This window comes from Malus domestica, chromosome 17 (assembly GCF_042453785.1).
Source record: "Malus domestica chromosome 17, GDT2T_hap1".
NCBI classification, from domain to species: domain Eukaryota; kingdom Viridiplantae; phylum Streptophyta; class Magnoliopsida; order Rosales; family Rosaceae; genus Malus; species Malus domestica.
Genome location: NC_091677.1, coordinates 8864431 through 8888952, shown reverse-complemented (window position 1 = coordinate 8888952; position 24522 = coordinate 8864431). Strand labels below are relative to the sequence as shown.

The 24522-nt window shown below is 39.9% G+C and overlaps 1 protein-coding gene across 1 annotated transcript in view; it reads left to right on the top strand.

The window, feature by feature from the left end:
- The first annotated feature begins 1957 nt into the window (after positions 1 to 1957).
- Positions 1958 to 24522, top strand: part of LOC139193504 (condensin complex subunit 2-like) — a 30913-nt gene continuing 8348 nt past the window's right edge. Inside the window, exons 1-6 of the mRNA XM_070816538.1 lie at positions 1958 to 2046; positions 2959 to 3335; positions 8938 to 9027; positions 9198 to 9315; positions 9756 to 9828; positions 9905 to 9959. Coding sequence (XP_070672639.1) covers positions 2994 to 3335; positions 8938 to 9027; positions 9198 to 9315; positions 9756 to 9828; positions 9905 to 9959 — 678 coding nt within the window. The 5' untranslated portion in view covers positions 1958 to 2046; positions 2959 to 2993. The remainder of the gene's footprint in view (positions 2047 to 2958; positions 3336 to 8937; positions 9028 to 9197; positions 9316 to 9755; positions 9829 to 9904; positions 9960 to 24522) is intronic.

Genomic DNA, 24522 nt, shown 5'->3' with positions numbered 1-24522 from the left:
TCGGGAGGAAAATTGACAACTCTATACAAGTTTAGGGAACAAATTGACAAATATGCCAAAAAAAAAAATAAAAAAAAAAAAATCCTAGCGTACTCCTCCAATTCATCTCCTGATTGGACGGTGACAATCCGTTCCAATTCATCTCCGATTGGCATGTTGAACTCGGCTGTGGGGCCCAGTCGACGCATACTCCTCCTCCTCTTTCCCCCTTTTATAGTTTCCACATTCTTGACTCTTGCGAGAGAATGGGCGAGGTGATGACGTCGTCTTCGCCGTCAACAGGGCGTCGATCCCATCAAACCTCGCTTTCTTCGCTGCGTTCCTTGCTTGTGCTCTTGCTCAATTCCTCAAGCTCTTCACCACCTGGTCCGTACAATTTTTGCATTTCTGCAGCTCAATTTTCCAATTTGAAATTAAATTAAGAAATTTTAGCGTCAAACTGGTGTGAAATTGAGTGATGTGAGAGTTTTTAAGTTACAAAGAAAGGAGATGGGACTCGAAGAGAATGCTTGATTCCCGAGGAATGTTGTTGTTGCATTCTGTCAAATAAGAATAAAATGACAAAAATAGTTTCAATTTATGTCAAATCATTTTAGCTCATCGTTTATTAAATTGAGGATATTTTGTCATTTTGGTCCTTATTTAATAAAACTTAAAACTTCTGTGAGAGAATCAGAATGCAAAATTGACCTTAAAACTTATTAGTTACATGTAATGTACCGAAGAAGGGATAGAATAATTACTTTACTTGTAAAGGATGAAGATAATTTCTTGTTCCATGGAAATTACTTTGCTTCTTCCACAGTGAATCAAAATTCCAAAATTCCAAAATTCTATATTTCTTGCTTCTTACCAAATCCACCGCATTCATTAAAAAAAAAAGTAAGAGAAAAAAAAATCCATCAACCCCTTTTTCCTGATTGAACTCGGTTGTGGGGCCCAGTCGACTCATACTCCTCCTCTTTCCCTCTTTTCTAGTTTCCACTGTCTTGCTCGTGAGAGAGAATGGATAAGGTGATGACGGCTGCAGATGCGACGATTCGTCTTCGTTGTTGACGGCGATGTCAATCCCATCGAACCTCCCTCTCCTCGCTTGCGCTCTTGCTCAGCTCCTCAAGCTCTTCACCACCTGGTCTGTACAATTTCGCATTTCTACAGCTCAATTTTCCAATTTGAAATTAAATTAGGAATTTTTAGTGTCAAATTGGTGTGAAATTGAGTGATGTGAGTGTTTTTAAGGTACAAAGAAAGGAGATGTGACTCAAAGAGAATGCTCGATTCTCGCGCAATGCAGGTGTCACATTCCGTCATGTTTGTCTACCATAAATCATTTTAGTAAAAAATCTCCATTAAATAAGAATAAAATGACAAAAATAGCTTCAATTTATGTCAAATCATTTTAGCTCATTATTTATTAAATTGAGGGTATTTTGTCATTTTGGACCTTATTTAATAAAACTTTTCACAGAATGACCAAAATGATTGATGGTAGACAAACTCAAGGACCACTTCTATCGATTTTAAATCATATGGACCAAAGTGAGAAGTTATGTTAATCTCAGAGATCATTTTGATTAAATTAAACTAGAAATGGTTTTACCAAGGCTGACTTGGGGATAACAAACTGGTTATGATGCATTTGTTGCACCAAACTATCTCGGATTGAACTAGTTTCAGGGACTAAGTTGGACTGGTTTAGACCAGACTAAGCTATAATGACTTACTGAAGTGTTTGGAGTAGTATCAGACTAGGAAACAAGAATATAAAACATAATAAATAATTCTCTTTTTCTTTTTTCTTTTTTTCTTTTTCTTTCTCATATTCCAGAACCCCCTTTTTTTTTTCTTTGTTTTTTTTTTCTTGGGGTCTCGGCGAAGCTGAATCCCTTTGTTTTTTTTGTCTTCGGTGCTGTAATACAAATACTAGGGATGTCATGAGCCTTTTTATAGTGGCTGATTTGTTATCATAAACGAACACACAAATATGAACTTTGGCGGCACTCTGTGCACGTAGCTTAATCTGAAGACTGCCGAAAAATTCAATCTGTGAGTATTAATTTTTTCTTACTAGTTTGTTTTAACATATGCTCGATCGACATAAATTCACACTAGCGGAGCCAGTTAAAGCCTAGGAGGGTCAAATGACCTTCATAACAATTTGAAAATGAAATGACATTAATGCACGTGTTTGAACATTTAGTCTTCGTGTTGCATCCCTTCTTCTTTTGCATGTGACATTTTACCACAGTAACAAAAAATAATTATGTTTATACATTCTGGTGCTATGTGATATTTTACTGCAGTAATGAAAAGTAATTATGTTTATACATTCTGGTGCTAGTCAGAATAAATGATGACTTTTTTAAATGCTAGCTTTGCAGCTCCCAACACACAAATGTAAAATTGATGGTCATAGATTGGTCAGCAAAAGAAAATGGATGCTTATATCATATGCACGAGCAACCTTTTGAGTGAACTGTCAATTTAGTCTCTAAATTATCACTTGAGTGAAAATTAGGTCCCTAAACTATTTTTTTTCAGAAAAATTAGTCATTGAATTATAAAAATCTGTCAATTACATCCCTAATATTAGATTCAAAGCTACTATATTCAATTTTCCATTAATTTAAGTCACATTATTTGCATGTAATATATTGGAGGATAGATTGATAATTTTTCATAAAAAATAGTGTATGGAGTTAACTTTGGAGGGTAAATTAGACGTTAGATCCACAACCTATATGAAATGTTAAGGGCTTATAGGCGAGAAAATAATAGTATTACACTCTAAATGTATCAAGTGCGTAAAGTTGACGAAAAATTGGATAAAATAACTTTGAATATAATAATAGAGATGAAATTAGCAATTTTTAATGAATTTAAGGACTTATTTTACCCAAAATATAATTCAGATATCTAATTTTTACTAAGATGATTGTTCAATGACTAAATCGGCAGTTCATACCTTTTCAAACCCCCCAAATTTCAAACAAATGGAGGGAAACATGTTCGTCCCATCAGTATGCATCCTCATAAGCTTTCCCAATTCGATTTTCCAAATTGCAATGGCTGACGCTCTGAGCCCTAATCCGGCAACCCAGAAGCGGAGGCTCCCAATGGCCGCTCGTCTCCAGTCTCCAACCAGACCCTTCTTCCTCGGCTCCAATGACGACAACCGCGAGCATGCGCAGGCTCGCACAGCACCCGCGTTCGCGATTCGAAGGAAGTCCGTTGCGCTCAATCTGCTGCCACAACAGGGAGACCCCAATCACGGCCTCAGAAAGGCGCAGATCCTCGAGCTATTCCAGAATTGCATCAAACTCTCCAGTGACTATGTAAGTATAAATTTTTCAAGTAATTGAAAGTTTTGAAATTAACTTTTTTAACAAAAAGTTTCGAACTTATTTGGTACTCTACTTGAATTCAACTTTTTAAACTAAAAAATAATTTTCAAGTTTTAGACCTTAAAAACTTGTTTGGTATGACTATTTTCAAAAACTGAACTTAAGATTAACTCAAAAATATAGTCTATTCTCTAAAAACACAAAAAGTGAATTTTTAAACTTAAATTCACTCATTTCTTTTCTCTCCCTCTTCCCCTCTCACTCCAAATCTATCTTTCTCTTTTCTTTTTTTCTCTCTCCCCCTTTTTTTTTTTGACATTTTTCGTCTCTCCTTCAATCTACTCTCTTCATTCTCTTGGTTCTTTCTCTCAATCATCTTCCTTTTATCTCCTCAAATTCTCTCACTTCTTTCTTTTACCTCCAATCATCACTTTTTTTTCATTCTCTCTCCTCTTTCTCTCTCGACCCTTTCTTTTTGGATCTCTTTGTCCAATTTAAGTTGAAAATTTTAAAATTTTTAAATCGCATACCAAACAAGTTTTTGAACCTTAAAGAAAATTTTTTTTCAAGAAAAATTCTTAAGAAATGTTTTGAGAAATTATAAAAAATTTCAAATAGGATACCAAACAAGCCCTTCAATTTTTTTAGTATTTTATTTGTCAAATGAGTGAGCCATTTTTACTGTATTAGATTTTGATGTTTGTTGTGAAATTTTTCTTAAATGTTTGTGTTAGAATACCTAATATCTAAGTATGGGTTAGTATGGGTTATAGTAGTTAGGATCATGATGTAAGCAGCTAGGGTTTAGACTGTGTAAAGTATGGGTCTAAGCATGGTGTGTGAAGTATGCTGTGTGATGTCTTCCGTGTAACTCACATCACATTTTTCCACTTGTATATATTTCATTTCCTTGTAATCCCTTACACACAATCAATATACAAATCTTCCAAATTATCACATGGTATCAGAGCAGGCTTCTTAAAGAACCTGTTCTCTGAAATCTTTTGAAATGGAAGAAGAAAATATCCTTGCTGCTTCACCCGAGAACATCCTCGTTTCTTCATCAGCCTCTTCAAGTGAAGCTAATGGAAATCCCAATCAACGTCTTTGTTCCATGCTTCTAACTGAGTTTAATTATCTTCCTTGGTCTAAAGCTATTACTTTAGCTCTTGGAGGAAGATCTAAGCTTGGTTTCATCAACGGAACTGTCGTAGCTCCTGAGGTTGGTGATCCCAAGTATGAAGAGTGGTTCTGTAAGGATCAGCTCGTCATGTCCTGGTTGCTCAACTCAATGGGCTCAAAGGTATCAGAAATTTTTAGCTTCTCAGAATCAGCCTTTGATTTATGGAAGGCTGTCATGGAGATGTATGGAAATCAAAACAATGCAGCCATGATATTTGAGTTGCAGAAGAGTCTTTCTGTTCTGAATCAAGATGGAAAGTCTTTTATTGAGCACTTAGGAAGACTGAAGTCTATGTGGAATGAGTTGAATCTCTATCGTCCTCACACCATAGATCTAGCAGTCTTTCTTAAGCGAGCTGAAGAAGACAAGATCTTTCAGCTCTTGTCCAATCTTGACTCTACCTATGAAGATATGCGAAGCCACATATTGATGAGTGTTGAATTACCATCTCTCAATACTGTATGAACTATCGTACATCGAGAAGAAGTAAGAAGAAAAGTTATGAGTACTAAGGTCAGTGACCCTGAGTCCAGAGCCTTCGCTGCAAGTGACATAAGGTTTGAAGGAAAAAACTTCAAAGGAAAGAAATGAGAGATGCAATGCAATCATTGTGGGTAGAAGAATCATCTCAGAGACACTTGTTGGGTGTTGTATCCACATCTTAAGCCTAACTTTGCCAAGCAAACCAAGTCTGGTTGCAGTGCAAGTCAAGTCTCTCGCTCACAGACTGCCTCAACTGCTGAGACCTTCACATCTAATCCCTCGGCTCTCTTGAGTGAGTTCACTTCCTTCATTTAGAAGAAGGATGTCCTCATAAGGGAAACAGTGAAGTCAGCATTACTGATTTATTTGAACAGTTCACAAAATTTCTTTAGACAAATGAGTCATCTTCCGTTGATATGTCAGGTATTCTAAACTCATTTAGTACTGCGCTTCTAGAAATCTTGCAAATGTTTGGATAATAAACTCTGGAGCAACTGATCACATGACAAATATAAAAAGAGATATGCATGAGTTTAAAGATGCAGTTATTCCACAGTTTGTTTCTGTTGCTAATGGAACTGGTGTATCAGTCTTGGGTGAAGGAAAAGTTAAGATATTTGATACAAATGTTGAATCAACTGCTCTATATGTGCCCTCATTTCCATTCCAACTTCTGTCAGCTGGAAGGTTGACCAATTCTTTAAACTGTGATGTTATATTCTCACCATTCAATGTGGTTTTCCAGGATCGTATCACGAAGAAGAAAATTGGTGAAGGCATTTATAAAGATGGCCTCTATATGCTTTCATTGCAATCGGTTGAAGTTAGAGGTTTTCAGGTTGGATTTTTGCAGAATCATCTATTATGGCATAGACAATTAGGGCATCCTTCTAATCTTGTGCAGTCACATCTCTTCAGAACTTCAGAGAATGTGATGACTCAAGATTGTGAAGTTTGCCATTTTTCAAAACAGACGAGGTTGCTCTTTGATTCCTCATCAACCAAGTCATGTAAACCTTTTGAGATTGTGCACTCTGATGTTTGGGGGCCTGCACCCTTGGATTCTTTTGATGGTTTTAAATATTTTGTCATTTTTGTTGATGATTTCTCAAGATGTACTTGGTTGTATTTGTTGAAATCCAAAAATGAAGTTATTAATGTGTTCTAAGAATTTCACAGTCTTGTTAAAAACCAATTCTCAACCCAACTTAAAGTCTTAAGGTTAGACAATGGTACTAAGTATATGTCCAATGCTTTTACTCAATATCTAACTTGCTATGGAATAATTCATCAAACAAGCTGTGTTGGTACTCCGCAACAAAACGGAGTGGCAGAAAGGAAGAACCGTGATCTACTGGAAAAAAACTCGATCACTTATGCTTCAAATGAGTGTACCCAAGAAATTTTGGTCCCATAGGATTCTTACTGCTGCATATGTGATTAATAGGCTTCCAAGTAAAGTTCTCAAATTCAAGTCACCCTTGAAACACTTTAGGGCAGGAAAATCAATCTGTCTCACCTTCGAATGTTTGCATGTGTTTGCTTTGTTCATATTCAAAGCTTGCATAGAGATAAATTGGATCCAAGAGCTGCAAAGTGTGTGTTCTTGGGGTACTCATCTATTCAAAAGGGATACAAGTGCTATGATACAAAACGCAGGAAACTCATTGTGTCTAGAGATGTGAGTTTTGATGAGAAAGTTCATTTCTTTGCAAGTACCAAGGATGAAGATCTTCTGGGGGAGGATTTTCTTGGTCAAATTCTCATGCCAATTGTGGAAACCAACATGCTACCTCATCATCCTTCAGTTTCAGATCAACCAAGCAACAATGAAACTTCAATTGATCCAGTCGAGTGTGATCAATCATCTGATATACTTGTTGATAATGAATCAACTAAAGACACTGACCAGAATCACAATTTGTCTAAAGAGAATCTTGCTACTACTCCTAAAGTGATCACTCCAAGGAGAAACCCTAGTAGAAATCGAGGTAAGCAAGTTTGGTTTAAAGATTATGTAAGTTACACCTCAAGATACCCTATAGAAAAGTATTTTGAATACTCAAGAGTATCTCTTTCTCATGTTGCTTTCCTAAGCAAAATCTCAGCCTCATCTGAGCCAAGCTCATTCCAAGAAGCTAATTCTCAAGTGATCTGGCAAACAGCGATGGATGAGGAGCTTAAAGCTCTAAATGAAAGGAAAACTTGGAGCATCACCAAGCTACCTAAGGGGATGAAAGCTGTTGGGTGTCAATGGGTGTACAAAACCAAATTCAAGAGTGATGGTCCAGTGGAGAGACACAAAGCTAGATTGGTTGCTAGATGTTTTACTCAAACCTATGGTATCGATTACAAGGAAACCTTTGCTCATGTGGCAAAGATGAACTCAGTAAGAGTGATTCTCTCAGTTGCTATCAACCACAATTGGCCCTTATTCCAAATGGATGTTAAGAATGTCTTCCTGCATGGAGAACTTAAAGAGGATGTGTACATGCACTTGCCTCCAAGACATCCACATGAAGGAAAGAGCATGGTTTGCAAATTACACAAGGCTATATATGGCCTCAAGCAATCTCCTCGAGCTTGGTATGCCAAGTTAAGTTATGTGTTAGAGGACATTGGTTTTAAAAGGAGCAATGCAGATTCCTCACTGTTTGTGAGAGATAGTTCAGCAGGTAAACTTGCCGCTCTTATCTATGTTGATGATCTCATTGTGACTGGTGACAGTTTGACAGAAATTCAGAGGCTTAAGGTTCTTCTCCATAGAAAGTTTGCAATCAAAGATCTAGGAACTCTGAGGTACTTTCTAGGAATTGAAATTGCTTCATCTAGTAAAGGCTTGCTCTTGAATCAACGCAAGTACATACTAGATTTACTTTAAGAATAAAAAATGCTTGAAGCAAAACCAATGGCAAACCCGATTGCTTGCAAAGATAAATTGGGATTAGATGGAGATTTGTTGATAGATGTTGGTTTATACCAAAGATTGGTAGGGAAACTTATTTACCTTACCATTACTCATCCTGATATCATGCATGTCGTGAGTCTAGTCAGTCAGTTCATGCATTCTCCTTGATCAATTCATTTACAAGTTGTTCGAAGGATCTTGCATTACTTGAAAGGTACCATTGGAACTGGGATTGTGATGAGAAAGGCTGGAAATGCTCACATCGTTGGCTACACAGATGCAGATTAGGGTGGCTCCAAAACTGATCGAAGGTCTACTACTGGATATTGTAAATTTGTTGGGCGAAATTTGGCGACATGGAAAAGCAAAAAACAAAACGTGGTGGCTCGATCAAGTGCAGAAGCTGAATACCGTGCCATGGCATCTACTACCTGTGAGTTGATTTGGCTGCAAGGTTTGCTCAACGACTTAGGGTTCAAGATAACATAGCCTATGCCTCTTTTCTATGATAATCAAGCTGCTATTTACATTGCATCAAATCCTGTCTTCCATGAAAGAACCAAACATATTGAAATGGACTGCCATTTTGTTCGAGAAAAAACCCAATCCAATGTCATTCAACCTGTGTTTGTTCGAAACAAAGATCAACTAGTAGACATCTTCACCAAATGATTGTCTCGTGTTCAATTCAACACTCTTTTGGTCCAGCTTGGCTTAATGAATATCCTAGCCTTCGCTTGAGGGGGAGTGTTAGAATACCTAATATCTAAGTATGGGTTAGCATGGGTTATAGTAGTTAGGATCATGATGTAAGCAGCTAGGGTTTAGACTGTGTAAAGTATGGGTCTAAGCATGGTGTGTGAAGTATGGTGTGTGATGTCTTCCGTGTAACTCACATCACATTTTTCCACTTGTATATATTTCATTTCCTTGTAATCCCTTACACACAATCAATATACAAATCTTCCAAATTATCACAGTTCGATTTTGATCTATTGGGTGCGCAGAAAATTAATCAGAAAAATACATGGGAGCTGAATTTGATTGACCATTTAACGGTCATTATTAACGTTGAAGAGGAAAAGGATGCAGAGACGAATTTTCAAAAGGTAAATTCCGCCTATTGATACTACGATGTTTCAGATAAGTTTTGGAGTTTGAAATCCATCAAGAGCAAGATTTTGGTAAAACCACTTTTGAAGTGAGTGGCCGAAAGTTCACATATTCGATTGTATATGCTATGTTTGCTTAAATATGTATCACTTCTCTATATGTGCAGGCAAGCTGCACTCTTGAAGGTGGAGTCAAAATTTACTCAATGAGGGTGGATTCAGTACACACCGAGGCATATAAGGTCCTTGGTGGGATGAATAGAGTAGGTCAAGAATCCGAACAAGGTTGGGTTTGCTATCGGCTATAACTTTGCCTGTTTGTTTTTTACTGAAGTGTATTCACTTGCAAGACAAAAAGAAGTACATTGGTTTTAAAAGTGGTTTTGTACTTGATTAAGAACAATTTTCTAACCTGCGGACAAAGTAAATTTTGTGAAAGTTGTGTTCTTGGCATATTAGTCATTATACCGTTTCAAGTTAGATAAAATCGATAGTTTTGCTGTATTAACCTTTGCATTTATAACCTATACAATGAATTAGAGAACATACAATCAATGACCTTTCCTGGCAGAAGCAATGTGATTTTTGTATGGTTTATCGGAATTATGACTATGTGGTATAGTTATCTTTAAGCAGCTCATCTGTAAATTGTAAAAGTAATTTCTTTCACATTGGACTTGTGCTCCATTGATCTTGTTAGTATCTTGATACTGTTGTAATTTTAGATACCAGAGTAGAGGATGCCAATGTTGACAATGGAAAAGATGTGGCTAGTTCAAGAATGAGATGCAGAAGAAGGTTGACTATTCTGACTCACTACAGTGATTTATTGAACTCCCGTGTACTAAATGCTGACATAAATCCATACATGCAGATATCTCCCTCATCAACGCTGGAATCATCTTTTGGAGGCTTTAAATGTAAAAAAAGTTTGACAGTGATCACTCATCATATGCCGTCCTTATTACTGTTTGCGTCAGGAATTTCCGTCGGGGATGTTTCCTGGCCGACAAACACACAGTTCCCCGGGAGGTTAGTGCCAGTTGAGAGCTGCTGTCGGGCTTCTGTTTCACTGTCGGGCTTTGTCGGGCAAGTCTCGTTGGGCAAGTCTTTATCGGGCAAGACTTGTCGGGCAAGGCTGGTCGGGCAAGGCTGAAAGAGAAGGACAGAGTTAACTTTGAAAGGTGCATTTGTGGGGCCTTAGGTGTAGGCCTTGAGGCTCACAATCAAGATTAACTTTTTAGGTGCTCAGGCGTGCCACTGCCATCTTCAGCATGGCATATGTAAAATGGATGTCGAGTTTTAGTTGTAAATATATATATACCCGAGAAACCGTGTTAGATATAACAGGTGCCTTTGTGGGGCCTTAGGTATAGGCCTTGAGGCTTCCTATCAAACTAAACCAGTGCTCGAACACATCATATTTGTTCTCGTGATTGCATGAGTCTTATAACTATTATACTTCTGATTACCCGAGTCCGAGAGGTAGAATGAACCCAAATAGGTGCCTTTGTGGGGCCTTAGGTGTAGGCCTTGAGGCTTCCTATTAGAGTTCGTTCTTATACTCAAACGTTCTAGACCGCAGAACGGAATGAATCCAAATAGGTGCCTTCGTGGGGCCTTAGGTATAGGCCTTGAGGCTTCCTATCAGAATCCATTCCATACTTAAGCGTTTCATGATAATCATAATATAATAGAAATAAAACTAAGAGGTAGGTTGATTACTTGCGCCCCAAGTAACTTCGGACTTCTCGTTTATCAAGGACTGTCGTGGATGGGTTAAGTCCACATAAAGTTCTTCTTTATGCCTTGAGGCCAAGGGCTTTTAACTGATTAGATTTGCATGCCCGAGGGCTTAGGACTTGGATCTGGTTTGAACACTGAAGATATATTCAAATCGGATCCAAGTACTGAGAAAGCCTTTTAATAGTCATATTGCTGGAAATAACTTGCATATAACTGGAGGTATACAACATATTGCTAGGCTAATGAATGAAAAGACAAAAACAAAGAAGGTCGGGCAAGGTTAAACCTTATCAGGTAAGGCTGCTCGTCTTGCATGTTCCTATCTTTGTAGTTTTGTCAAGGGTCTGAAAGCTAAGAAAGAGAGAGAGGGATAAAGAGTTTACAAAAGATGAATCGATACTACAACAAGGTTGAACAGGGTAGCAGAGCTATTACAAAGGTTGGAAGGAAGGGTTATCCCGCGAGGGATGAAGGCTTGGGCTGACTACAGCTTCGTTTTGAAGGCAAATCTGGCTTTGAGCAGAGTTTGTGCCTGCATTTGTTTGTTTGGTTGAGTGTCCTTATTCCTGGTTTCTCTTTCTTCTTATATAGACAACTCGGCTTGGCCTCCTGTAGCAGTAGCCTTGCCCGAATGCGGTTTGAGGGTGATGACTCACCAGCTTTTTTACATGTAATGCCACCATAAAGTACTTTATGGGCTGTGTAGCTGGTCAATCTATACCCCTTGGCCCTTGGGTAGGTAAGCAAGTGGTCTTCATGAGCTGCACCAAGTCAGAAGAGGCCTTTTCTGCTTTTCTGGGTTTCGGCCGGGCCTTGGTCAACTATTCCTTCAAGCCTCCTTTTGGGCCAGCTCCTTTCTTGAGCCCAAAGTCAAGTTTTGATCCAAACAATGCCCCCTTCAATTGATATTTAACCTGGAATTCCAGGCGCCAATATTAATTGAAAAACCTCCTTATTAAAACCCATGAATCCCTTGCGGTTGAACTCCCCAATCCTTCGTGTTCACAGCAAGAAATCCCTCTGTAATTTAAAACTTTCCTAATTTTACTAGCCATTTCCCTTCTTTGCCCGATAAGGTTTCACTCTCGTCATCTTCTTTGTTTCCCCTTCTCGAACTTCATCAAATGGCTTCGGGGTCCAGCCAAACCCAACCATCCTATGAATCTGGCGAAGGAATCGCCACTCTGCGTCGTCTACTCAATGGGCTGCATCGCCCTCGGGCAGGTTTGCATTCCGAGCTCTTCTTTGAGGTGCATGGGGCACAATCATTGGGTCCCGCCTGGGTCTCTCGGGTCCCTTCAGTGGTAGAAAACAACATGCCTAGGGATAACTGGTTTTCCCCAAATCCCTATTCGGCTAGGTCGGGCATCTCTTCATCCAAATGGTCATCATATCGTCGAGGCTTTCCTCTGGGCTCAGTGGATTGATGAATTAGAGCCTACCTTTAAGAAGAAATGGATGAGTAATGGTATTTATGAATTAATCATGCTTTCGAAGACCTCCATTACTCCCAAGCCCGAATTGCTTGTTTCTGCCCTCCTTTCTGGAATTCGGGCACGAATACTTTCGACTTCCGTATGGGCCTCATGTCTCCCACCATTCTTGACATGGCCCAGGTCTTTGGGTTAAGGCCATCGGGCAGGATAGTGGACGTTACTCAAGACTGGGTTCCGTCCTCCACCACTGGAAGCTCAAGTTCATCTACCGCCTTCCTTTCTTTGAACTATAACTCTGCAACTTTCAAGAGTTATGAGACCTTATTCAAAGGATTCATTCCTTTTGTAAAGGAGAATTTTGGGGCGGGCTCTCCTCGGGTTGATAAAGATCAAGAGCACATGTATTTCCTCTTATATTGGCTCAACAAGCACATCTTCCCTAACAAGTCTAAAGGGGTGAGGGTTGAATGGATCCCCTTAGTAGAGGTTCTTCATAATTTTAATGATGTAGCTACAGGTCCATTCCTTCTTTCCCATCTTTATCATCTTCTTTTTGAAATGACTCAAGGCGAGCCGTTTGAGACCAACCTGAATGGGCCTATTTGGATGATACAAACCTGGCTTCAATGGTACTTTCCAGAATTTTGGGCTGCTAATCTGGAGTTCCCGGAGGGTGTGGCCCCTGCCCGAATCCTGGCTGAAGCTGCCCCTATAGATCATTCCACCTTTGCCTGCTTTTACTTCTTCAGAGTTTGTAGGACTCAATCAGATTTAGAATGGGGTGCGTCAGTCTTGAGGAGATATCCTTGGCTTTCTAACCAAGTCTTTCAAGATGCCCCTGGCGAGGATGCTACCCCCTTTTGCAGGGAGAAATTTATTAGCTGTATTCAACCGAGAGACCTGGCCTGGGGAGTTCGGGGCAATAGATATGACCAAGGCTTGGAAGTGTACCATCCTAACTTTTGCAGCAGGCAGTTAGGATTTAGACAGGCCATTCCTGTCCCATTCTTCGACTTTGTCCATTGTGGCACTTCATTCCGATTGCCAACTCCACCTGAGGTGACATTCCGAGTTGCCCGACGCAGTCTTGACGTAATGAGTCAAGCAGCCCGAAAGTCCATCATTCTCAACTTTGAATGCACTTCGCTCTTTTCTTCTTGGTGGGAAGACAAATGGACTAGGAAGTATGGAGGAGATTTGAAAGAAACTCATGATCGCCTTTTCAACCAGCTTTCTCTTAAGTCATATCCCGGCTCGGGCGAGCTTGAAAATTGGAAGGAGATGATCCAAGAGAAGAATCGGTCACTTCTGATAGGTACTTCTCTTTCAATCTGATTTTGTTTCCCTTCTGAAGTCCTTCTATCCTTACTTTTGCTTCACTCTGCAGCTCCAGTGGATGTTGAATCGGAAACCATTGAGTCCAAGGATGACTCCGCTGATGCTGCAGTTCTTCATGGAGTTGCCGCAAAGGCTGAGAGACGAGAAACTGGGGAAGGTGCAGATGTTTTCAGAATCCTTTGGGGATTCAAGAACTGAAGAAACACCCGAGGCAATTATTAAAGCACCCAAGCGAAAGAAAGCGGCTGTGACTAAGACTTCAGATCCTAATCTTGCACATCTACCCAAAACCACACGACCAACTCTTACTAGAAAGAGTAAGAGAGCGAGAACTACTGCTCCTTCTAAGTCATCAGCCCCATCTGCTCCAGTTCCTGAGGCAGGCAGAAAGAAGCAACAATCTTCAAGTGAGTTTCTGTTTTTCTTCATCAAACTGCTCCCTTTCTCCTTTATCTAATTGTCTATTTTATCGACAAACAGGACCTCAAGCATCTAAAAGACCAATCCCTTCTTCTAAGGAGGAACCACTAAGAGCTGCTATGCTCAAAAAGGCCGAAAAACTGCAAAATACTGCCCTCAGAGAACTCGAGGTATGATTTATATATTATTGTTTGTACACCCCTTCTTGCTTTCATATAACTCTAAATCTGATTATTTTGACTCAGGCCTCAAGAAAGGAAAAGCTCTCTCCGCCCGAGGCCTCTCCACAATTTGCTCGAGAAACAAGCCTGTCTCCCTCTCGGGTTGACCCTTCAAAGGTGTTTTTTCTTTCTTTCTAATTCTTGGATAACTCTCCAACTTCTGGACCTAATGTCTGAATCTTTTCTCTCTTTCTATTTTCTTTTTTAGGCTGGAGCATCTGCCTCATTGCCTCGTCATGGCCCTCCTCTGAGGTCTATGACTTCTTCTATTGCTCTGGATGCAACCCCTTCCTCTCAATTTGATCCATCTACATGAGTTATGTTGCACTTCGTGGATGAGGACAGTAACTTGGTGAGTCATTATTTCCACATTGAAATTCTGCACATTGCTTCCCAACTAACTCTCACTCACGTTCTCTGCAGCCTTCTCCGGTATATGAGCCACCTCCTCAATTAGTGGTTTCAGATAATGAACCCATAGTTCCTGAGATCCCTGTAGCTTCAGAGGTATCAATCTCGCGGGTATTTGCTTGCCCGACAGTTTATGAACCTCCTTATCCTCCTCAAGACCAAACTCAGGTATGAGAGTATTTTCTTCTTGTTTTTCTCTTATGATCTATTTACTGACAATTACTGCTGTCTCTGGATACCTCTAGGGCACTGGTACAGGTTCATGTGTAGCTCGTTACTCTCCTGGTGGTGGTGAAGAATCTTCCCCCCAATAAGGAGTTAGTTCTCTTCCTGGTGAAACCCCAGGGCTGAGTCAGGTACATTTCATCTCTCTAAAGCCTCTTTTTGCCTCAAGCTGTATTCAGATTGTCTTGACCTGGTCCTTTGGTTTCTTGCAGCAAGCTCCAAAAGAAACTTCCCCCCTCATTTGGTCCGTAAATCAAAGCGCTCCCATCCTCATTTATCTTCTGGAGGTACTGAGATTCCCCCTTCTGGAATTGAGCAGATCGGGCAGGCAGAGACTGCCCCCTCAATGGGCATTGCTTCATTAGAGGGAGCTGCAATGCAGGATCCTCCTCCTTTCCTATCCTTAGACCCTGCTAAGTTGCCCAAACTTTTTGAAACGCTCGGGCGACTTGAGACACGGTTGAAATCTTCAAGACATTCTTCAGCAACCTCCATTTCTTCAGAGCAACAACGAGTCCTTCAGGAATGGGCAAAGAAGGATTTCACCGCTTCATTTAGCCTCAAGGCTCTTTGTGACCTTGAGAAGATCATAACTGAGTCTTTCAAAACCGGTCGGCTATCAAAACCTCAACATGATTCCTTTCTCTCTTTCTTTGAGAACTTGAGGGCTCTTAGGGAACAATACCAGAGAGCGAACAGACAGGCTAATCGGGCAAAATGCTTTATGGAGAAAGAATCAAGCACCTCCACTCAAGTTGATCGGTTGATGGAAGAAAGCTTGCAGACAAAAGAAAGGGTCAGAGTTGTTACTTATGAAATCCAAAAGCTGGAGGAACAACTGGTTGCTCTGAAAGCAGAACAAGCAACTCTTCTGGATACCCTTGAAAACCAAATCGAGGGAGTGGAGAAGTCAAACTCAGAGTTAGAGCATGCCCGGTCTCAACTTGTAAATAGCCATACTGTTTTGGTCGAACCCAGTAGGATATTTGCCATTATGCAAACATATCATTCTCGAATAATCACCCTATGTGAAGATGTAAATTTTTTAGAATAGGATGATTTGTAACTCTTTTCTTATTGGAATGAACATGTAATTTGCTTCATGCTTTGCTCTTGGTACTGTTTGAATTAATTTCGGGAAACTTTTTGCCCCCTTGTTTACTTTCTTCTTTCCTCTACTCCCCTCGTTAGCATCAATCTGAGGACCTGATCTTGATCCCCTGGTCCCCTTCATGGCACCTTTATTCATGCAGGGGTGTTGAGACAACCTGGGATCTTTCCTTTCTATGCAGTACCAACTGGTGACCCTGGCTCTTTTAAAATGAGGTTGATCATATTGATAGGAGCCTCAGGGAAAGGGTTAGTATCCACCATCATACTGGCTTGGGGCGAGTCAAGTAACAACTTTCCCTTCACTATAAGATCTTGTAACCAATCTCTAAACTGGACACAATTAACTATAGAATGGTTGAAGGTATAATGTAGCTTACAATACTTCTTCCCCCTGAGTTCTTCTGGTTTGGGCATCTTTTTGGCACTGTCGGGCAAGATTACTCTTGCCTGCACTAGTTCTTCGTAGATCTCAGGTGCCTTGGTCAGATCGAACGAATAACTCTGGTACTTGGGTGGTTTCATGGGGATGAAACCACCATCGTTCATTACGATCTTTTGATCTTTGACAGGTTGGACTAGGCATTTTACCGTCAGTGGTTTGAAAGGTGTGGTCATTTCAGCGGCACACATATCTATATCTTCTTCATCATGGCCACCCTCATGCTCTGGCCTGGTTTCTCCCACTTCCACGCAATGAATTGCAGCCTTGTTTTTGTAGAAAGGAGGAACTTTAGAAGTGTGCTTCACTTGTTGCTCTTCTTGCAACAGCCTCTCATACTTCGTGGCAGTAATTACCAATTCTTGCAGCTCATTAAACTGTGCATCATAAAATCTTTTCCTCAAAGGTAATTTCAGAGCCCTTTGAGCAATCGATATGAGCTGTGCTTGGTTGACGGGGACTTGGCATCTCATCCTTGTTCTCCTGAACCTGATCATGAAGTCCTCAGTAGATTCATGATCGTATTGCTTAACTTCAACAAGGTCATTGATGGTCAATTCCGGCTCTATTCTGTAAAATTGTTCGTGGAAAGCCATCTCCATTTGCCCCTAGTTGGCAATATAGTTGGGGGATAATAGAGAGTACCACTGAGATGCTAACCCTGCCAATGAATTCCCAAACAACCTCAATTTGTAATTTGGATTGTCCTCATATGCTACACAATGATTGGAGAATTTGAAAATGTGGTCTCTGGAGGAAACGCTGCTGTCTTCACCTGTGAATGTTGGGAATGCAGGCATCTTGAAGTTGAGAGGGAATGGATTTAGCTCGTCAATATATTCAGGATAAGGCTTTTGGTAAGTGATCCTGAACACTGGGCGAGCCCGCGGCTGAGCATTTTGAGCCACTGTCCTTCTTAACTCAGCCAATTCCTCCCTTAGCTGCTGAGTGGCTAAATTATCATTATGACCGAGGAGAGCAGATTCGATCTTTGGGCTCCGGTCGTTGCCCGCACTTGCTTCTCTCCTTGGTTCGGGTTTCCTCCAGTTTGTTCCTCCACCTTTATTAACCAACGGGGGTGGCCTATAAGGTTGGTGTTTATCTGAAGTAGTGGTGCCCTCCTTTCCGCTAGTCTCTCCCATCATAGCTGGCATTCCGTACCTCGTTCTCTCTTGCTCGCTCTGCCTCCTATTATTAAATGATAATAATGGGAAGCTGGGAAACTCCTTCTCCAGAACTGGCTCTATCACCGGTTGACTCCCTTCAGGAACTACTGATAGCGATTTTACCACTTGTAAAACAAAGGGTTAAACCATAGAAAATTCTTGCAAGAGAACAAGTGTTTGTAGTATAGAATGGCTCAATCAAGGTCGATCTCCTCAGGGACTGATATAAACAATTTATGAGTTTTTTTGTATTTAACTTATTTAACTCTAAGAATTACACTAATTTGATGAAACTAAATATTACTGGATGTGACTTAAACAAATATCTAAAATGGGAATTGGTTTATAGGAATAATGATTCAACTTAAACAAAACAAGTAAATAAGGAAATTCAAGATAAAATAAATGATTGAAGAAAAATAGATTGACAATATGCTAGAGTTCAACCTTTACCAACAACACTCCTACGTAGCTATTCCAATTGCTTAAATAATTGAAAACACACATGCTTTGAAGGTTGGATTTTCCTTGTGTATGTTTTACTTGTGACATTCAAGCTAAAACGCATACCACTACATGCAACTTATCCATGACATTTGGATTAAATATAAACATGAGTGATTCATTAATCTTGGTGAAAATCCTTTTGTTAAACCATATAATCCCTAAGAGCATGATATTTACCTTAGGAGAGTACAATCCTCAATCACAAGAAGCACAACCAATTTTAACGTGACATTCGTTCAAAATTGCATCCGATAACTTTTCTAAGCATCCTAATGGTGATCAATCATCAAGGTACATAGATAGTTTAATTCAGTGATTGAAAATATCAAAGCAAGCATGTAACAACACTTAAGCAATTGAAAAATAAATCTACGTATTCATGTTGCGGCTCATGGCCTCACTCTAGCATAATAAATTAGTTACACATAATTATGTTCATACATAAGAAATTATCCATAAAAAATAACAAGAAAGAAAACACCCGTTTTTGGTTCCTCTGCTCTGCGCCTGCTTCCCTCTGCTGTGTCCGTGTCTCTCTCACCTCTGCTCTGTGTCTCCTTTTTTTTTATTCTTTTCTTTTATTTTCTGCTCCTGACTTCTTCGGTCTCTCCACTCTCTCTGCCCTCCGCCTCTGTCGCTCTGCTCCCCTCTTTCTTTTATTCTTCTCTGTCAATCCCCTGTCAGTCTCCCCCTTTCCGTCCCAATTGTGGCATTTTTCTATTATTTTCTTTTCAGTCCTCCCTCCACTGCTTTTTCTTTTATTCTTTCTTTTGTTTTCCACTCAGTCCGTGTCCTCCCACTTATTCTTTTATTTTTCTTTTCACCATTCCTGCTCTCTCCACTCGTCTTTATTTTCTGTTTTTCTTTTCTTTCTGTCTCAGTGCACTGCCCTCCTTGCCGTGTCTCCCACTCCACTTTTCAGCTATCATTTTTTCTATTTCCTTTTCTCCATTTTGCTTGAAATTGATCCTAAAACAAAATTAACTGCACATTAACACAAGGTAAGGTAAAATGCCACAATTTTAACACAAAAACATCACAAAGACTTTAGAAATGGATGGTATAAATGCATGAAATATATGAGTGATCAAATACCCCCAAACTTACATTTTTGCTAGTCCTCTAGTAAAAGAAAACACAAAACACAAAACAAAACCACTCAACTAAGACTAGACTCAACAACTTAGTAGCCAACTTCTCAATTCAATTTCATATATAAGTTCCAACCATGAAATACACTGCCAAGAAGTAAGTAACAAGAGCTCAAAACATCATCCAATAGTTAACCAAATTTCCTTCAAACAAAACGTTGAAAAGCCATGTGTGAGCTAGCCATGTCAATGCAATTCCAAACTCCTTTAAATCATCATATGCAAACATGTGAGCTTCTCACAAGACATACGCTCATTCACTCATAAGTTTTGGTTAATGTGTTTCACTCAAGTGATCTCATTGTACATGCCGCCATATGCTTGCTTGTCCACCTAACTCGCTTATCAATATTTAAGTAATACCTTGGATCAATAGGACTTTATTACGGTTGTAATGGGGCTAAAGGTGATAGGCTAATGAAAGAAAGGATATGGAAATCAAAAATTTTGAGAAAGTACACTTTGGTAGTTTTCCAACACCTCAATATCACACCACCTCAAATTGAAAGCAAAATAATAAAACCTCGAGCACCTGTTACTCCCCAAATTTAACTTCAAAAGGAAATTTATACTCTACCGACACATTTTCAACAAATCAACACTCTCCAATTTTCATATATTTCGTTTTTTTTTCTTTTCATTTTTTTTATGAAAGAAACAAATCTGCAAAAACTACATCACCCATCAAATTCACATTTCATTGTAATACACACGCTCCATCCATCTTTCTACATAAATGAAACCCCCAAAAGCACAACCCATGTAATACTTTCTCAAAACAATAAGGAATCGATTTTTGTGTATGAGCTCAACTCCAATATTGGAGCAAGGTAAAGAGATGTGGCTAACAAAGAAATGGCTTAGTTAAAGGCTCAATGGGCTACTACGAATAAACATAGCATATAAGGTAGGCATGAAAGGCTCAAACGATCCAAAGATCGCCTATATCACTTCCAAGTTATTACATGAATTGATTAATGAATCGAGTAATATAAAGCAAGTTCTAGAGATACATGTATAGTGAGATCATACACACAAGAAGGAATGAGATTGATGCATAATGGTTCAATCATGTATAGGCTCAAAAACTCACAAGGTTTACATAATCTCACATGATTCACATATGAAACGCTAAATCATGCTCAAGTTTCACATTGACAAGACTAGGCACATTTATTTTTCAAGTTGATTTCTGGAAATCACAGTTAACACAAAGACAACGAAAAGAACTTAGACTTCTTGAAAGTAAGAAGGAAATTAAAATCAAATCTCATCATTGAATTGAGAAGTAGCTACAAACAACAATAAAAATGCAAAAACTTTTTTTTTTTTTTGAAAAATAAGTTAACGAAATATATTTCCACCCCCAAACTTAATTATAGCATTGTCCCCAATGATAATGAAAGGAATTTTTGAACAATAAGACATAAAAATGGAAGGAAAGAAATATAAAATGAAATAAAGACACATAAAGAAAAGGAAAGAACACACCAATTTGTGTAGGCGAGGAGAGCAGCAGTAAAGATGCATTGGCAAATTGTCTTTCTTCAATCTTTCCAAGTGCCCACCTCTTGCTTTCTTTCTCCTTGTCCCTAGCTGAGGATAAATTGGCAAATTGTCTTCACATGCTTCGAGGTATCATTTTCACTTCCCTTATCTGTTCCCCAGGCAGATGTGGTAGACGAAGAGGAAGCACAAGATGATGAAGATGAGTACTCGAGAGCAAGGCTAGGTAAACAATCAGGAAGGGGTTCCAGGCAGTTGGCTCCAGATCGTAAGATTGATACCAAGTGCTGGCTGATTGATTTCTTTCTCCTTGTCGTAAAACAAAGACAAGGAGAAGGACAGGGAGAAAGCATGATATGAGATACTCTTGCTTTCAACCTTCATGATATGAAATACTTTTGCTTTGGATGGGTTGTTTGCAGAGGTACCCCAAGGAATAAGGAACACTAAGTGACTCGAGAGGGTTTGTTGGAAAGGCATTCTCTGAGAAGAAGAAGGTTATGTATGTCTGCCTTGCCATGGAGGGTGAAGGTCGACATTTATAGGAAATAATAACCGGTACTGTTCTTTCACTCTTGTCGGAAACCGTTGGATGATTAAACAGTAAACTTCACGTGCTTTCTACTTTACCAGAAATCGTCGACAGATTGCCCGTGATTTCCGTAAGCTGGGTGTGCATGTGACAGATGCTAACACGTCTGGAAAAGCAGATGCCTCTCCGATTTCGGAGCTTGCCTCTTCGAAATCTGAGCTTCGTCGAGTGCAGAGGTTGCATGTGACGAGTGCGGACAAATCTGGAACAAAAGATGGCCCGTGATTTCTGAGCAAGCTCAGCTTTTGAGAAAGCTAGCGCCTCTTTGATTTTTTAGTTGGCCTCTTCGATTTCTGAGCTCGCCTATTCGATCTTTGAAATCCCATCGCGTGCTGATTTTTATAGAGGTATGCAGGACGTTCAAAGCACACTTGAATTTCTGCCTGTAAAAACTCCCTCTTTGCATTTCTACGATCTTGACTTGTCCGACCTCTTCTTTCTTTAACACCTCTAAAAAATGTCTGGCCCTTCCGACCGTCATTTTGACTTGAACCTTGGTGAAGAGGCAGCTCCGCCTTCTCCAGACAACATATGGCGCCCATCTTTCATATCCCCTACTGGCCCCCTTACCGTTAGGGATTCGGTGATGAAGAATGATATGACAGCTGCGGTGGTGGCCCGGAACCTTGTCACTCCTAAAGATAATAGACTGCTTTCAAGACGGTCTGATGAATTGGCTGTCAAGGAGTCTCTGACTCTTAATGTGCAGTGTGTGGGTTCTGTGTCCAACATGGCCCAACGCATCTTTGCCCGAACCCGTCAAGTTGAATCGTTGGCGGCTGAAGTGATAAGTCTCAAACAGGAGATTAGAGGGCTCAAGCATGAGAATAAACAGTTGCACAAGCTTGCACACAACTATGCCACAAACATGAAGAGGAAAATTGACCAGATGTAGGAATCTGATGGTCAGATTTTACTTGATCATCAGAGGTTTGTGGGTTTGTTCCAACAGCATTTGCCTTCGTCTTCTGGGGCTGTACCGTGTAGTGAAGCTCCAAATGATCAACCTCTGATGCCTCATCCTTCTGGGGCTCCGCCGACTGCTGAAGCTTCGCTGACTACTGAGACTTCTCCTAAGCAGCCTTTGTGAAGGCTCCCTCTTGTATTTATCTGCTTAATGTTCCTTTCGTTTTTATGAATATAAAAATACCTTGCAAGAAGTTGTGGTAGAGATTGCAAAATCATTACCTGCATAAAGGAACAAAAGTAGGACTTAAACACACAAACCAGAAAACAAGAGAAAAACAGAACAAGAACATTTAAAATTATTCAAAATAAAGATGAAAGATAGAAAGCTTGGGTTGCCTCCCAAGAAGCGATTTCTTTAACGTCTTGCAGCCGGACAATGCCTCCAGTCACACTCCCCTAGGTTCCATGGCATGGAAGTGATCTTCGAATGGAATGTGATACTTGAAGTGATCCGGCAATGGTGTAAATTCTAGTGTGGGTGCTCCCAAGAAAGATCTCACATTCTTCACAGAAGTTGGTGGTGGTAATTTGACGATCACCTCAATCTTTGCCTTGTCGACCTCTATTCCTTTGCTTGAAATTAGATGTCCTAGCACAATGCCATGCTTAACCATAAAATGGCATTTCTCCCAATTTAACACAAGATTAGTCTCCCTGCATCTTTCCAAAACCAAAGACAAGTTATCCAAACATATATCAAAAGAATTACCAAAAACAAAAAAGTCATCCATAAAAACCTCAACAATATTTTCAACCATTCCAGAAAAAATACTCATCATGCATCATTGGAAAGTGGCAGGGGCATTGCACAATCCAAATGGCATCCGTCTGTATGCAAATGTACCAAAAGGGCATGTAAACGTTGTCTTCTCTTGATCTTCAGGAGCAATTGGAATTTGATTGTACCCTGAATAACCATCTAATAAACAATAGAAAGAATGACCAGCTAGTCTCTCGAGCATCTGATCAATGAATGGCAGCGGAAAATGATCCTTTCTAGTGCTGTTATTGGGTTTTCTATAGTCAACACACATTCGCCATCCGGTGGTCATCCTTGTAGGCACAAGCTCGTTGTTATCATTCTTCACCACAGTAATACCAGTTTTCTTTGGAACCACCTGAGTCGGGCTCACCCATTTGCTATCCAAGATTGGATAAATGATACCTGCATCGAGTAACTTCATCACCTCAACTCTTACAACTTCCTTCATGATCGGATTTAGACGTCTTTGAGCTTCAACAGTTAGTTTAGTCCCAGCCTCCATAAAAATCCTATGCATGCACAAAGATGAACTAATGCCTTTTATGTCAGCAAGTGTCCACCCCAGAGCATCTTGATACTTGCGAAGAACTCTTAGTAATTTGTCTTCCTCCGTGTCATTAAGATCAGCAGCAATAATAATAGGCAAGGTCTCATTCACCCCGAGATGAGCATACTTGAGGTGGCTCGGCAGTAGCTTGAACTCTAACTTCGGAGCTTGCTCACTTGAAGGAAAAATAGGCTGCTTAGGCACTCCAAGGCTTTCATAAACATGTCGTAACTTTGGATTATGAATTGGTGCACTATCCAATGTAGTGATGACGTCCACCGCATTTTCTTCCATAGATAAAGTAGCATCATGGTTGGTGAGGCAAGTTAACAGCTCATCATTAGATGATCGTGAGGCAAAGTTCGCATGCACAATCCCATCCAAAACATCAACATGAAAACACTCTTCAGGTTCGAAAGGACGCTTGACAGCTTCAAAGAGTTTGAATACAACTGATTCTCCTTGCACTCTTAGGGTTAAAGTACCTGCTTCCACATCAATAAGTGTCCGGGCGGTGGCCATGAACGGTCGGCCTAAAATGAGAGGCACTTCCTTGTCTTCCTCTATGTCAATTACAATGAAATCAGCTGGGAGATAGAATTAATCCACTTTAATAATCACATCTTCCAGAATACCCAAAGGATATGTCACGGACCTATCTGCCAATTGAAGACTCACAGATGTGGGCTTGAGTTCTCCTTCACCTAATTTTTGAAAAACAGAATAAGGCATAAGGTTAACACTTGCTCCTAAATCAATCAATACTTTATGAAAATCAAGACTACCAATAGTACAAGAGATAGTGAAACTCCCCGGATCTTTCTTCTTGGGTGGTAGCTTATGTAACAGGACAGCACTGCATTGCTCAGTTAAAATCACCTTCTCATATTCCAAGAAATTTTTCTTTTTAGAACATAGCTCATTCAGAAATTTGGCATATGA